Below are 13,546 nucleotides of genomic sequence, written 5' to 3'. Positions count from 1 at the left end.
GCTCGCGATAGTGCCCTGTTCTGAAGGCTATGTCAAACTGGCGGATGAACTGCAAAGCTTTCTCAGTGGCTCCATATTTTGCATTAAAAGTACTGAACTTGATAGACTTACCTCCTTCCTTGAAATCCTTACTTCGAGATCTGGATCTTCTTCTACGCTTATGACAAGAGTGTCCTTGGGATTTAGAAGAAGATGAGGAAGAGGAAGAAGAAGATGAAGAACTAGAAGAAGATGGGCTTGGACTAGGAGTTCTCCTTCCATGTTTTCAACTTCGTCTCCCATGTGGCTTCAGACTCCTCCCTCGTTTTCTTGAAGTTTGACGCTTCTAGCGTGATGCAGGACTCCGTGAATTCTCCCTAGAGAAAGGAGAATGCTTAGAAGACTCTTTCGATGGAGAAGTATGGGAAAGTTCTTCGTCTTCCTTCTCTTTTCGTGGCTGGATAGGACATCATCTCCTGGAATAATTGCTGAAATTGAGGTTTCTCCTTAAGAATCTGGAACTCCTTGATCTTTTCTTTCATGAATCCTTCACTAAGATCGTCCTCAGGTCCCTTAGATTGCTTCTTGAAAGCTGAACCAAGCCTCTTGGAAGCTGAACTCCCTTGCTCCGAAACCATGACTTCTTGTTTTGACACAACTAATTGCAGAGCTCCACTCCTCTTTGAGGTAGTAAATGCGTACAGGTGAAGACGGGAGCCGGCCCGATGCATGATGAAGTAAGTGTGGGAGTGGCTTTTAGTTGTATGGTGCAACCAATTGTCCAGGGAATCAGCACCAGAAATATGTAGATACAGCAACGGCCTGCGAATCTCTGCAAGCTTCTTGGATCGTGGTCACCAAAGAGAGCAACCAACCTTGGTTCTGATACCACTAAAACCGTAACTAAACCAAAGAACAGCTGTCAAACCAATCGCAAATTCCTCCTGGGCTCATGGGCACGGCTTGCAAGTGCTTACGGGCTTCAATCCACGTGTAGAAACCAAAATCTCAGCAAAGGGAGAACACTGACACATAATCACAGCAAAGGAAACACTCTCGGGCTCAAGAACCTGGCACGCAATCCAAGATAGGCTTTGTAGAAGAAATCACAATTTGGTCCTACACTAGAATTTGTAACCGGAACTTGAACAAAGCGTGGGAACTTTGAAGAGCTTGTTGAAACGTGATTGCCGACAAGTCGAGTAGCTAGGAGATGAGGGAGAGAAGCAAGAACACAGCACTAGGGGCCAGAACGAAGGGCTGGCTCCCCCAAAGGTCTTTATTGCAATAGAAAATAGTCTTTGTACAACTGGCTCTTCACAAGAGCATGAACTGAGTACAAAACTGAATGATCTTGAGCTCTTTGGCTCTTTTTTAATAAACTTGGCCTAGCAAAAAGCTAAACTTGCTTCCAGAAAGCTATTTCTAGCTTTAGTGCTTTTTAAAAGCTATTTTATGCTTTTGTTCTTCCTAAAAGCTATTTTTATACAAAAACCAAGCTTTCTAGCTTTTTCTGCTGCTTTTAGGGCTTTTCTTGAGAATTGCGCTGCTTTTCCTGCTTGTCTGCCTAGCTGGGGCCCTCCTCCATATAAGCGCCCACTTTCTGGATGCTTTTTGCACTTTTATTCTAATTCTGGGGCTTCTTTGCACTTTCCTTGGTCCTACACATTGCCACAAACAACATTCAACACTTTAACCCGTTAAAGGTTAGTCTAATGCATGCATTCTAGTTCTTGGACTATTTCTAGTCCCTTGTGGGCGTCCCCACAGTTCACTTTTTACTAATGCAAGGCAAAAGTAAAACAATAAAACTTATTCTTGGTTAATTAACTTAACCATTCTTTGACCAAAGTCAATTCTAATAAAGATTATTCTTTATTTTCTTGGGAGAAGCCCCAACTGGTCACAGCCCTAATGGACCGACCTAGTAAACCGACCCACCAGCCCTTTCCTTGGGTCTGTGGGGACTCAACTGGGTCTGTTGGCTGGCCGACCTGGTTGGTCAGCCAACCAGACTGTTTGGGCCCTATGTAAGGACTAGGGGTCTGCCCATTGCAGCCCCTTTGCTGTCCTGCATCTGTCCCCTCCTGGCCGACCTGGCCTATGCAGGACCCTATCCTACTCCAAACATGTGGCCATCTGTTCATATAGTCATGCCATCTGTCCCAGGTCATCCTGGACCTGCTTCTGCTTTTTAACACCTGCCCTAGGCTTCGCACTGTTGTTGCAGGCTCCTAGTGTGCCGCATGGCCCTTTGGTATAGTCCTTGGCCTCCTTGACAGCCTTAACACTGCCAGGTCCTCCACTTGTGTGCTGCCCACATGGAAGCCTTTCTGCTGCCCATGTGGCAGCCACATATCCATGCTGTAGTGAGCTTGTATGCTGCCCACCTGGCAGCTTATGTGCTTCCCATGTGGCAGCCACATCAACCCTAAGTCCAGCTCTGCCACACTCTCCTCATATGGGGGCTCACAGATGGGAAGGTGACTTCTCCAACAAGTGGGGTTACCCAAAAGAAAGTTCAAGCAAATGGATCCATTGACAAGTGTAAGGCAAGAGTAGTCGCCAAAGAGTACTCCCAAGAAGAGGGGGCAGATTTTACAAAAAAAAATTGCACCAGTTGCAAAGTCCACCATTGTAAGAACAATGGTCTCCACACTTCTCATGGTCCTTCTGGCATCAAATGAGTGCAGGCTTAGATGAGTTTTTCTACATGGAGCAGCAACTTGGGTTTGTTCAGAAGGAACAAGAGCTAAAAGTTTGCAAGCTTCTCAATTCACTTTATGGAGGCACCCAGGTGATTGTACACCAAGCTAGATTTCTTCTTTTAGGCATTTGACATAAGAGACATAAGATAGATTCCTTTTTCAGGCATTTGACATAAGAGAGCCCAAATGAGATGCAAATTATGTGGATGATCTTTCTACAGGTAATGATCAAAGTCTCATAGATCAACTCAAGGCAGCATTATGTGAAGTTGGCTGCATTATTTTTGGGCATAGAAGTATGCCAACAAACCATTGGCATTTTGTCAGTTGTATAAAGTATGGTAAGTGCTTGTTGGGAAACTTCCACATACAGGACAACAAACCAGTTTCCACTCCCCATGGACTACATGTGGATGCCACTGCGTACAGGCAATTAGTGGGCAGATTTGTTTTTTTATTATGACCACAATGCTTGATATTTTGTATGCAGTGAGTTGTGCACATTGTAAGTCTAGCCATTGCCAGGCAGCAAAAAGAATCCTCAATACAGCTACAAAGGTTTTGTGATGGTGATTGGGTAGATCACAAAAACAAAGACTGTTACAGGCAAAACTTTATCTCCTACAGGAGATGACATGTTCTCTCTCAGCTTCAGCAGTGTTTCATGGGTAAAGCAAGAAGCGAAACATGAAACCTGTTTCTTCCATTGAGGCTGTGATCTTGGCATAGCACAGGTGGGTGTAATTCCTATTGGTTGTGATAATTAGCCATCCATTGCTTTAGCCAAGAATCTTGTGGCTCATTTGCAAACGAAGCACATTGATGTCAGAAATCACATCATCTGTGAAAAGGTGGAAAATCAGCTAGTCCAGATGATCTGTTGCTCTACTAAGCACAATCCTATAACATATTTACAAAGGCTTACCGAAGGAGAAAGTACTCCTATCAGGTATCCCTTGGTTTACAAGCTAACTTGTTGCTTTGAAGGGGGTTGATGATGCAATATCTAAGAATCAGTGAGACTCTTACAACCATTTTGCATTAAGGCGCCAGATTACTAGGCTATGCAAATCATGGATTAGATAATGTCCTCAGATTGAGTCTATGCGAGGTTATGACATGCGTAACCGGTATATAGGGTCCTAAAGGATTTATGGAGTTCCATTCGGGAATTTGATTCTAGCTCAACGAAGGAGTCTTAATTAAATTTGGCACTATACATGTCACGTGTTATCGTGGGACTTAATATTTTCTAGCGTTTTAAGGTTTCTAGCATTTTAAGGTTTCCTACGAAACCTACAATTCCTTTGTATTTCAAAGTGTGTGCAATTCATTTCATGTTTTCTAAGATTTCTCCAAATTTATGTATTCTCTCCGCGATTCTTGAATAAGTACATCAGATAATTCCTTGATTCCAACTGTCTTAGTGATAAAATAATTTCCTCTGAATATGTGGAGTTGTCATCAAGTGTGACGGACGATATGGGATCCACCGAATTGATGAAGCTACACTACTCCGACCATTGTCAACATGCATGTAGAGACCCTACTAGGATCTAATCCTACATACAGCAATCAACGAGACGATTAGATAATTAACATGTGACTCAGCTCCCATCCACCACCGAGCACGTGGGCTAGAGATCAAACTCCCACAAGCCCGTGCCTAAAGCTCTGTTGTCCCATACCACTAGAACCCGTCTTTAAGGTACCGTTGGCAGATCTAGTTCCGAAACTTAGTACTATCATTTTGCATTTTGCATTGGTGTGGATGCTCCACCACCACAGCTCGTTTGTACCAGGTTTTTCATAGTCTCATAGACCCATCGGTCTTCCGAAGACTTTAATAAACTTTCTTTCTTTCTTTCTCCCATTTACGTCCAAGGATATCTAGAGGATGCGACAACCCTCTAACATTTAGGCGGTCCGTCTTGTTCACTTGGCAATGTTGGCATTTTACCACATAGTCAATAAACTCAGCCTTCATCTTAGGCCAATAAAATTTTCTTTTTACTAAGTCATAGGTTCACAATTGGAGCACCTTGATAGTCATATAAGATCTTCCTCCTAATTGCAGCATCATTAGAAACATACACCATTCCATTTTGAAATAGCAAACCATTGTAGAACTGACCAATTGCCACCTGAATAGCGTGAGTCTTTGTCTTTTTGTTGGACTTCCCTATCTAGACCTGTTGCCAATACTGGCCAAAATGACCGTCGGTCCTAGTCCATATGGATGAGAGATGGGTTGCAATTCTCCTCCATGAGGATGTATGACACATAGATTAGTTGCTTAGGATACTAGTTGCTTAGGATACAGAGATAAGACCGGGAGGCTTACTTAGAGTATTCAGCGAAAGGGGGATTATTGTTTTTCTTTAGTTAAATGAATGGACCAACAATCCTCAAGTAGATGACATAGCCAAGAGCCAGAGAGAGAGACACCACAGATCTGTCAATGCGTTGACACACGCATGAGGCTCGAGGATCTTCCCTCCATGTTTGCTACTCCAGGGACACGGTCGACTGGGGTGACCAGCAGCACTAGTCCGATGGAAGGCTGTTGCGAGGTGACCACAGAGGACCACACAGGTCGATGGACAACAACACTCTTTACATATCTTATTTCCCAGCCACACCGCACTGCTCCGGAGCTTCTATCAAATTGAGACCCTCCTATCCATTCTCAACTGGCCAGTGGATCTCGTCCCTCAAGTAGCATATAAAGGATCGTTAGAGTGACATCACGTTGCATATTTTCTTCTCCATGGGTTTGTAGATATTAATATTTATCTTGGGTGTGGATGCCTGCCCAATTATTGGTCCCACCCTTCAGGGTTTTCTCATCATATCTAGTTCTTTTAGTCTTATATATCCTTTGGTCTTTCGAACACTTTAATAAAATATCTTTCTTTCCTTCCTAGGGAATCGTAAAGGTCAGTTCCAATCTCGCTAAAACTCAAAGAGTTTACCTTACTCATGCGACTTAAAGCAGCTTAGTCAAGTCTTCAGAATTATTCAGCGTGAGCTGCGCCAACTTCAACTGCTCTGTTAAAGCTACTGTTTCGACCCCTAATTTCCATGTCAAAATCTTGCATCAACTCAGCCTACCTTGCCTGCACAATGTAGGCATCAAATGTCGAGACACCTCTTGTAAGTAGGTATCAAATGACAAGCTTGCCATTAGTGTGGTGAGCTTAGAGATTAGGTCAAACTCTCTAAGGTTGAAGGAATTCTCTTTAAACACTTGTTCAAATTCAGCCTAGGGTTTTGGTTTTTTTTTCCAACTCACGCAGCCAAGTAAATGCTTTTTCCTTCTACATCCCCTGAGCAATTTGAATTTTGAGTGCATCAGAGAATGAGGAGAGTGTGCCTACCATTGGTTCAACCATGTATCAATGCACACAGGCGTAAGCTCTTTCTTCTCACCTATGAAAGAAGATGGTGCTACGGGTATACTCCCTGCAACTCCTACTTTCAAGTAATTGTGGCTTGCAACACATCAATCGTTTGGGTTTGAGTCTTGAGGCGCACTTCTTGGGCTGTGAACTATGTCCTTTAATAAAATCAGATGTGTTTCAACATCTGTCTTCAACTAATCGTGGTGTTCTTTGGTTACTAGGTTGTCTTCACCAAATTCCATCTCTTCTCTCTCCTCCTCTCTAGACTCATCAAGTGGAGCCATGCTGGCTGCAGGGTTCGTCATGCACTCCCTTCAGCCATTGGTAGGGGAACAAGAAGAGGAGGAGAATGGGAAGGAGAAGAACTGCGAGTAGATGAGTAGAGAGGGGACAGTCTAGAGCTAGAGGCTGATAGCACAAGAACAAAATGCTCAGAGTGAGAGAAAGAAAGAAAGATGTATTAATTTCTTCAAGAGGCCTCGTGGGCCTATGAGACAAAGTACAATAAAAAAGTAACTCATGCAGGCCACTGTGGGTTGAGCCCTTGCTGAGTGTTATGCTAATAATCTCAAAAACTCACTCAAAACTAGTGCTCAAAATACATATCGAGGTGCCATGGTGGCTCTTCGATGAGATGCAAAGATGTCTTATATCTGTGTTTGTCGGGGGCATGGCCTTGTATCTCTATATCTGATGGGCCATATCAAGAGTGAAATTGTACCTATCTTTGCATCGAACCTGCTGCTACTACTGCCTGTGTTTTACCTCTGCTCCAACCTCTTCATCTCGTGCCTTAGCCTTCCCCTCTTCCTCTCCCTCTGCTCTCTCCCGCTTCTCTCAGACACCGCGAGAGGATACTCTGAGCACGGAGACAGGTGCAGACTTTTTCCTTGGCTGATCCCTCTCAGAGCTCTATCACGGAGTTCTTTAAGCCAGATCACATGGACCCCCACGAGATGAGGCCTCAACATGACCGTGACCTGGAACGTGTGACCCAACAACTCAGACAGAGGGTTCACACACAGATCACACTTGGGGACCTCCCCTCCCTGTTTAGAGTCGGAGCCCGACCGACAGGCTTCGACTCTAAACAGAGGGTTGACACACAGATCACACTTGGGGACCTCCCCTCCCTGTTTAGAGTCGAAGCCCGACCGACGGGCTACGACCAGGAGACGTGCCAACAAGACTGCACCTTTGAGTGGTCAACAGCACTGTATTGCCGATTTCATGCCATTGTCTCATCCACCCTGATGTCCTACTATTGATGATGATGATGTTGTTGATGATGATGCTGAGATTGATATATAGTCGACCATTGACATGACTATGTTGTACTTAGGACTTCGTACTACCATTGTGCATTTTTGCATTTTGCATTGGTGTGGATGCTCGTTTAGTAGCTCCACTACCACAGCTCGTTTGTACCAGGTTTCTCACAGTCTCATTGACCCATCGGTCTTCCGAAGACTTTAATAAACTTTCTTTCTTTCTCCCCCTTTTTTTGGGAAAAAATTAATAGTTTACAAAGTTGGTGTACCTAACATACCTTTAAAAATTTCCCATGCCGCACAACATACTTGTACTCATGCCATATGTACCATACCTAAGTACGGTTACCACCTTGGTATCCACCTCTTGTACCAATTGCCTTGACTAGTCTACGGGGGTTGAATAAGAGTCGTGCCATGTTCCCTATCTCTCTATCTCTACCTTGCATCGTGTGCTCACACAAGCTCGAGTTTTGGTCACTCGTCTAACTAGATGGTACAAGCGAGCATGCAGTTTCTCCTTTGCAGCATGACGAGTAGATGCCTTGTTTAAACCAATCTTTGTGATGTCCTTGGACAATGAAGAAATCGTAATGGACAAGGTGTGACCATTATTTGAAGCCTTGAGAGTTGAAAGCTGAAACTTGAGGCTTGATGCTTGAATTTATGAATTGATAATGATTGTACTTGCATATGGCCCTACAAATCTTGGAACTTTAAAAGTAGCATACTTTTTTCCCAGGGCAAGAATAACTTCTCACATTATCATTTGCTAAGCCTACTTGTGATCTTTGTGTGGAACTCTAGTTCCTCACATGCACCAAATGAACAATACTCTTCAAAATGTTTCAAAGTGAGCTTTGCAAGTTACCTTTTACAAGTTGGGAGAGCCACGTTTCATTGTTGCAAGCAATGAGGAGGTGTATGTAAAATATGATGATCAAACTTGAGACGACTCTTATAGCTTAGGAGAAGCTACTATACAACCCTTATTATATTTGTTCATCTCTTCATCAATAAGGCATTAGTACAATCATCTCTTCATCAATAAGGCCTTGATGCTTCCTTGTGTATATTTGGGACATATATCAAGCAATGCGTTTGTAAGGCTAGGATCCATGAAGGGAGGAAATCGAGTACTATCATGAACATGACATATGATTGTTTTATAAAATTTGATTACCACCTCAGATACAAGTGTTGTGGGGTTGAGAACATTGTCCACCCAGCTATCAATAAGCCCCACTCCAACCACCTAAGCATGGTTGGCCTAGTTTGGTGGGATCAATTTCTGTAGCTAGGCCTTGCGGTCATCTCATTTGATGATCAGGTGCCATCCACATGACACCTCTTGCCTACATGACTCTTCAAGCACCCAAACTCGAGAGGTCGCTTATGAGGTGCATGAGAGATGAGTATTGGCCTTTGGGTGTGTGCCTAAGTTTGATGGAAAGATGCAACACAAATTATAAGGAGTTGGTTCACGAAGCCCAACCCCAATCACTTAGGGTGGGCAGCCCAATTCGGATTGGCAGCTTCAATCTCTTGATCTAGGACCTGGGGCTCATCTTGGAAATGATCAAGTGTCATTCAAATCACATTTTTGCTCGCATGATCTTCAAGTGCTCGAGAGGTTGATAAGATGTCCACACGAATATGTGCATCCAAGATGAGTATTGGGCTTTGGGGTGTGCACCTATACTCTAGAATTGACGAAAAGATCCAACACAATCTATAAGGTTGCATGACTTATGGATAGGTCCTCCTAGGGGCAACCTCCCCAAGATTATGCAGTGTTTGTTTGGCACATTGACTGCGTTTTGTGCACATTGTGTGTGAACAAATTAGGTCATGCCTTTTTAGGAGGGTGCAAAATGTCTTTACTTGGCCAATAATAGCCTTGTGAAGATGCAAGACATGGAATGGAAAGAAAAGTAGAAAAGCAAGATTAGGCAAACATAATGGAAATGAAATAATGCTAGAATGTACAACCAAGCAAAGTACTTACATGATCAAGAAAGGCTTGAGGCTTGATTGATTTGACATGAGAAAGTACAATGCCTTTATAGGATAGGCACACACACTCTAAGTGTAAAGAAATGTACAACCAAGCTAAGTACTTACATGAACAAGAAAGGCTTGAGGCTTGATTGATTTGACATAAGAAAGTACAATGCCTTTATAGGATAGGCACACACTCTAAGTGTCAAATGTATATGGGATAAGTCCCATAGTGACACATGGCACTCTAGGATATAAAGCAGTATAGTACTACTCTAGAACACACTAAAAGTCACTCAAATTGACTCCATTTCCTAACACGTAGCACGTATTTTATTTGATAAAATGTGATGCCCTTAGCAATTCACTTCACTAGAGCTATAAAAAATGTAATGGTAGAGCACTCTAGCCAGAAATGGCCCAAGAGTGCCTAGAAGGGTTGGCCATACCACCTAATCAAGGAAGGAACCAATTGGGCCGAAGGACGTGACAAATACTCCCACTTATCATACACAGAAAGTTGGGGTGGCTCAAAGTATCGAGCCTATGGTTGGAAGGAGAGTTTGCTAGCTCACTCTATGATGGTTTTGATTGTTTGTAGGTTTTGCTCAAAGGAATCGAGTTTCTTATGGATTCTCGATTAAACAATGGGAACGGGTGAATAGAACCTTTGTTTAGAATGTGGTTGCTATTGTGATGATGTCCTTAATGTTATTATTATGCCCTAGAACTAGGCTAGGTCCGTGTGGTTAGTGAGTGGGTACTTTAGGAAAGGACCTCTAGGAAGCAAGTAGCCTTGGGCAAAGGTCACCCTCACCGAAGGTTAGTGAAGTTAGCCCATGAGGCTACAGTGTGTTGAGGTGGCAGCGATCTGTGGTTGCTAGGACCTTTTCGATGAAGAGAGAAGGGGGAACATAAAGGGGCTCTAGGGCAAACCAGGGTGGGTGGATCATGCAAAGCTCCTGACACAGGTCTCAAGTGTTTCGAGTGAGGTAGCCAATTTTTGTTTGCAACATGTTGTGGCCTCCCTTTTCACAATCATTTCATGTTCAGATTCTGTGAGCAAGGGAAATATCACGTGGTTGTCAGTCCTCTTTCTTAATGGCCTAGAATCATGACGAGCTGCTCTCTTGCTGGATCTTTAATCTTCTGGCCTTCCCCTTGCTTATCACCCATCAGCATATCCAAAATCACATCTCTGCAGCTGTCGTCTCCAACTGCTTGTGGTCGTAAAGAGGTTCAACTTTGCATGTGAAACCACCATTGCCTCCATCGTTTCTACATTTTTCATACTGGTGCCCTCATAAGGATGGCAATGATTGCCAAGATGTATGGCACATCGAGTGATACCATTGTAGTCCTTCGGAATGCAGTAATAAATCATAGCGAGGCATGTAGGCAAGCATTCAGGGGCTTGTCCACAATGGCAACAAGCAATATTATTAGTACACAAACATTCCATTTGTAGTTCTCTGTTTATATGCTATCCATCTTCGGTCAAAGTGTAGATTCCCATCTTTCGGTCTGATTGCCATGATAAATACTTTTAGCTTCATCTCTGAAAAAATTGTGCTTTTAGACTCACCTCCATCTTTGAAAACTTGCTGAATTCATTTGAGTGCATTTAAGAGTATTTGGAGATCAGACTTATCATTTGCAATCAACTCCAACATCTGTATGCAATAGTAGAGCAAGACATATCCAGTCATTTGGACACCTTCTCGTCCTTGTCTCCTCATCCAGTTTTCAAGCTTATCCAATATTATCTATGAGTGTTCCAAACTGGAGATAGTGGGCAGCCTTGTTTCATCTTGATGTTACTAGCAAACGTTTCTTTTTATTCCTCTTCTGAGCCATTTACCATTCATTTTGTCAGCGAGTTTGAAACGTTTCCATATAATCTTAAAGTTGCTTCTCTTATATTTTAAAACTGCCATTATGTTCCATAGCTTCTGACTTGGGACCGTATTAAAAACTTTCTTGGGAGAGAGAGAGAGAGAGAGAGAGAGAGGGGGGGGGGGGGGGGGGGGGTAGGGGGGGGGGAGGGGGGGGGAAAGAGACATTTGGAATTTCTCAGCAACGATATTGGCCTCTATCACAAATCCACACCATCCTCAGAGTTTGAGCATATGGATTAGGCATATCACGATGATGCATCTGTTATGTTTTTATGAGAGACCATAGTGGACTTCATTTCTTTCAAAAGACGGATGTCAGCTTATGCTTGGTTACTGATGAGAATGTAAGCATGACTTTGCTTACTAAGTGATTTTTATTTTTGATTTTTCTCATTCATGATTTTGTTTGAAATCACTTACAAGCTCCCTTCTTTTCTTTGTTCTTTTGCTTGTTTTATAAAAAATTTAATTTGTAAGATTGGATATATTCTAGTCTTATGAACCTATATATATGAGGGGAGAGACGAAGAATATAATTGTGGTAGAAGTAGACTTCTTCCAATGCAAATTGCCCAGGTACAGGCTGTGTATATTTGATGCACATTCTTCCATTGTAAACCAAGATGAGAGTTGGGTAGGTGTGGCATGGATACATGTGTGTGTTTTGGTGGAGAGATCTCTTGTCTAGCCTATGTATTCTGCTAACTCTGCTAGCTTGAGGGGTGATTTGATTATTCTGATTTTATATCAATGAGACACTAGTAAAGTTGCCTGTGGGGGAGTCTTGCAAAGTAAATGATTCAGTTTCAAAGTTCTTTCATGTTCAAAGTGGAAGTTTGTTTATTTTTATGTACAGAAACTGTCTTAACTCTGACAAGCTTCTGTTTTCATTTCATTGTAAGGTGACACCACAATGGTTTTTTATGTCAGCAGGACATTGGGGTCTTCTCTGTCTCAAAAACAGAAGATTCAGAGTCTGAATTTCCAGATGAGTTCAACAGAGAATCTAGAAAGCAGACACAGGGACAAAAGGCCATTGTCATCAGCAATGAACCTTCTGAGGGGTTATTATGGGCTGTCCTCACCAGCACAACAAACAGTTGCAGGTATCGAAGGGATGGAAATGACAGCTTTCAGATCAGACAGTGAGGATCACTCTGAAGATGAACCTTACTCTCCCATAACAAAATCCGTTGTTACTCTTGAAGATGAGTGCAATGTGTTGGAGAATGGAAGCCAGAACTCAAAACTGGCTTCTAGAAAAACCAAAGAGATTTCTAGGTTGGGTAATGGGTACACCTTAAGGGCAGAGGTAGTACGGAAAATAGGTGTGGGAGATAATGACAAGGCCAATGAGAGGTCAGTTAGAAGAAGGCCCAAGGGTGAAGCAATGAGTGGGATAAATTGTTCTTATGAGATTGAGAACAAGCAGGACATGGGCATCCTGGATAGAATGCTGCCAAGCTCTGGATTTCCTTCTGGAACAGAGAGTTCTGGTGGTAGGACCACTGGAATACCTAATGTTTTTGACGGGACCTTGGCTGGTGGAAAAGGTAAAGAAGTCTCAACATCAAGGGTAGGAAAGTCATCCAGTACCTCCAACTTGCAAGAGCAACCAATGTTTCTGGTTAATTCAGGAGGTTCTAACCATGGCACAATGATTAACGCAAAATTTGCCAGTCAAACGAACTTAAGTCAAGCTAGTTCAAGACCTTTGTTTGAAGGGCTTTCCAAACCCATTATTCATCGTTATAAGGCAGCTTTAGACTGATTTAATTCGCCAATTGATGGAACTTCAGTCCGATGGGCCTTGCCTCAATAATTTAGTTCAGTTGATTCTGTCTCTCTTCACCAAAAAGTTTATGGATGTAGATGAACCTTCTGAAGTTGAAGGTTCATTTGTTTGTAGTGGTCTTAAGTATTAAGAAAAAGATGCAAACATGCCATGCCCTTAGGTCCTATACATATATAGGCATATATTTGGGTTGGTGAATGAATCCAGCTGCTACATGTATATATTTGGGTTGGTGAATGCATCCAGCTGCTACATGTATAAATATAAATATGCATACCTTCCCACAAGGCTTCTTTGTAATGAACTGTCAACATTTGGGTATGTTGAGAATCCTTGAACGGGGAATCAAAATCAAAAGTGGGGAGCTTCAAAGCCGATTTTCTTTCTAGTTCTAGGTGGGTTCTATTTTTGGAGGTCATTTACTCTCAGGTACCTGTTAGGTTTAGTTTTGTTATTTATTTATGTATTTATTTATTCTAAAACCCACCCT

At 42.6% G+C, this 13,546-nt stretch overlaps 1 protein-coding gene across 2 annotated transcripts in view; it reads left to right on the top strand.

Annotated features, from left to right (window-relative positions):
* The window catches only part of LOC147880840 (uncharacterized), a 59,772-nt gene extending 46,498 nt beyond the window's left edge, over positions 1–13,274 (top strand). The window contains exon 3 of one of the 2 annotated variants that reach the window (XM_087371328.1): positions 12,195–13,274. In XM_087371328.1, coding sequence (XP_087227454.1) covers positions 12,195–13,032 — 838 coding nt within the window. In that variant the 3' untranslated portion in view covers positions 13,033–13,274. Of the gene's footprint in view, positions 1–12,191 lie in introns of both variants that reach the window. The other variant, XM_087371327.1, reaches the window with a different exon arrangement.
* The last annotated feature ends 272 nt before the right edge of the window (positions 13,275–13,546 follow it).

The sequence above is a fragment of the Dipteris shenzhenensis genome, chromosome 32, assembly GCF_047967505.1.
Source record: "Dipteris shenzhenensis isolate YYH24624 ecotype China chromosome 32, Dip_SZ_1.0, whole genome shotgun sequence".
Lineage (NCBI taxonomy): Eukaryota > Viridiplantae > Streptophyta > Polypodiopsida > Gleicheniales > Dipteridaceae > Dipteris > Dipteris shenzhenensis.
This window is presented reverse-complemented; position numbering and strand designations above follow the sequence as displayed.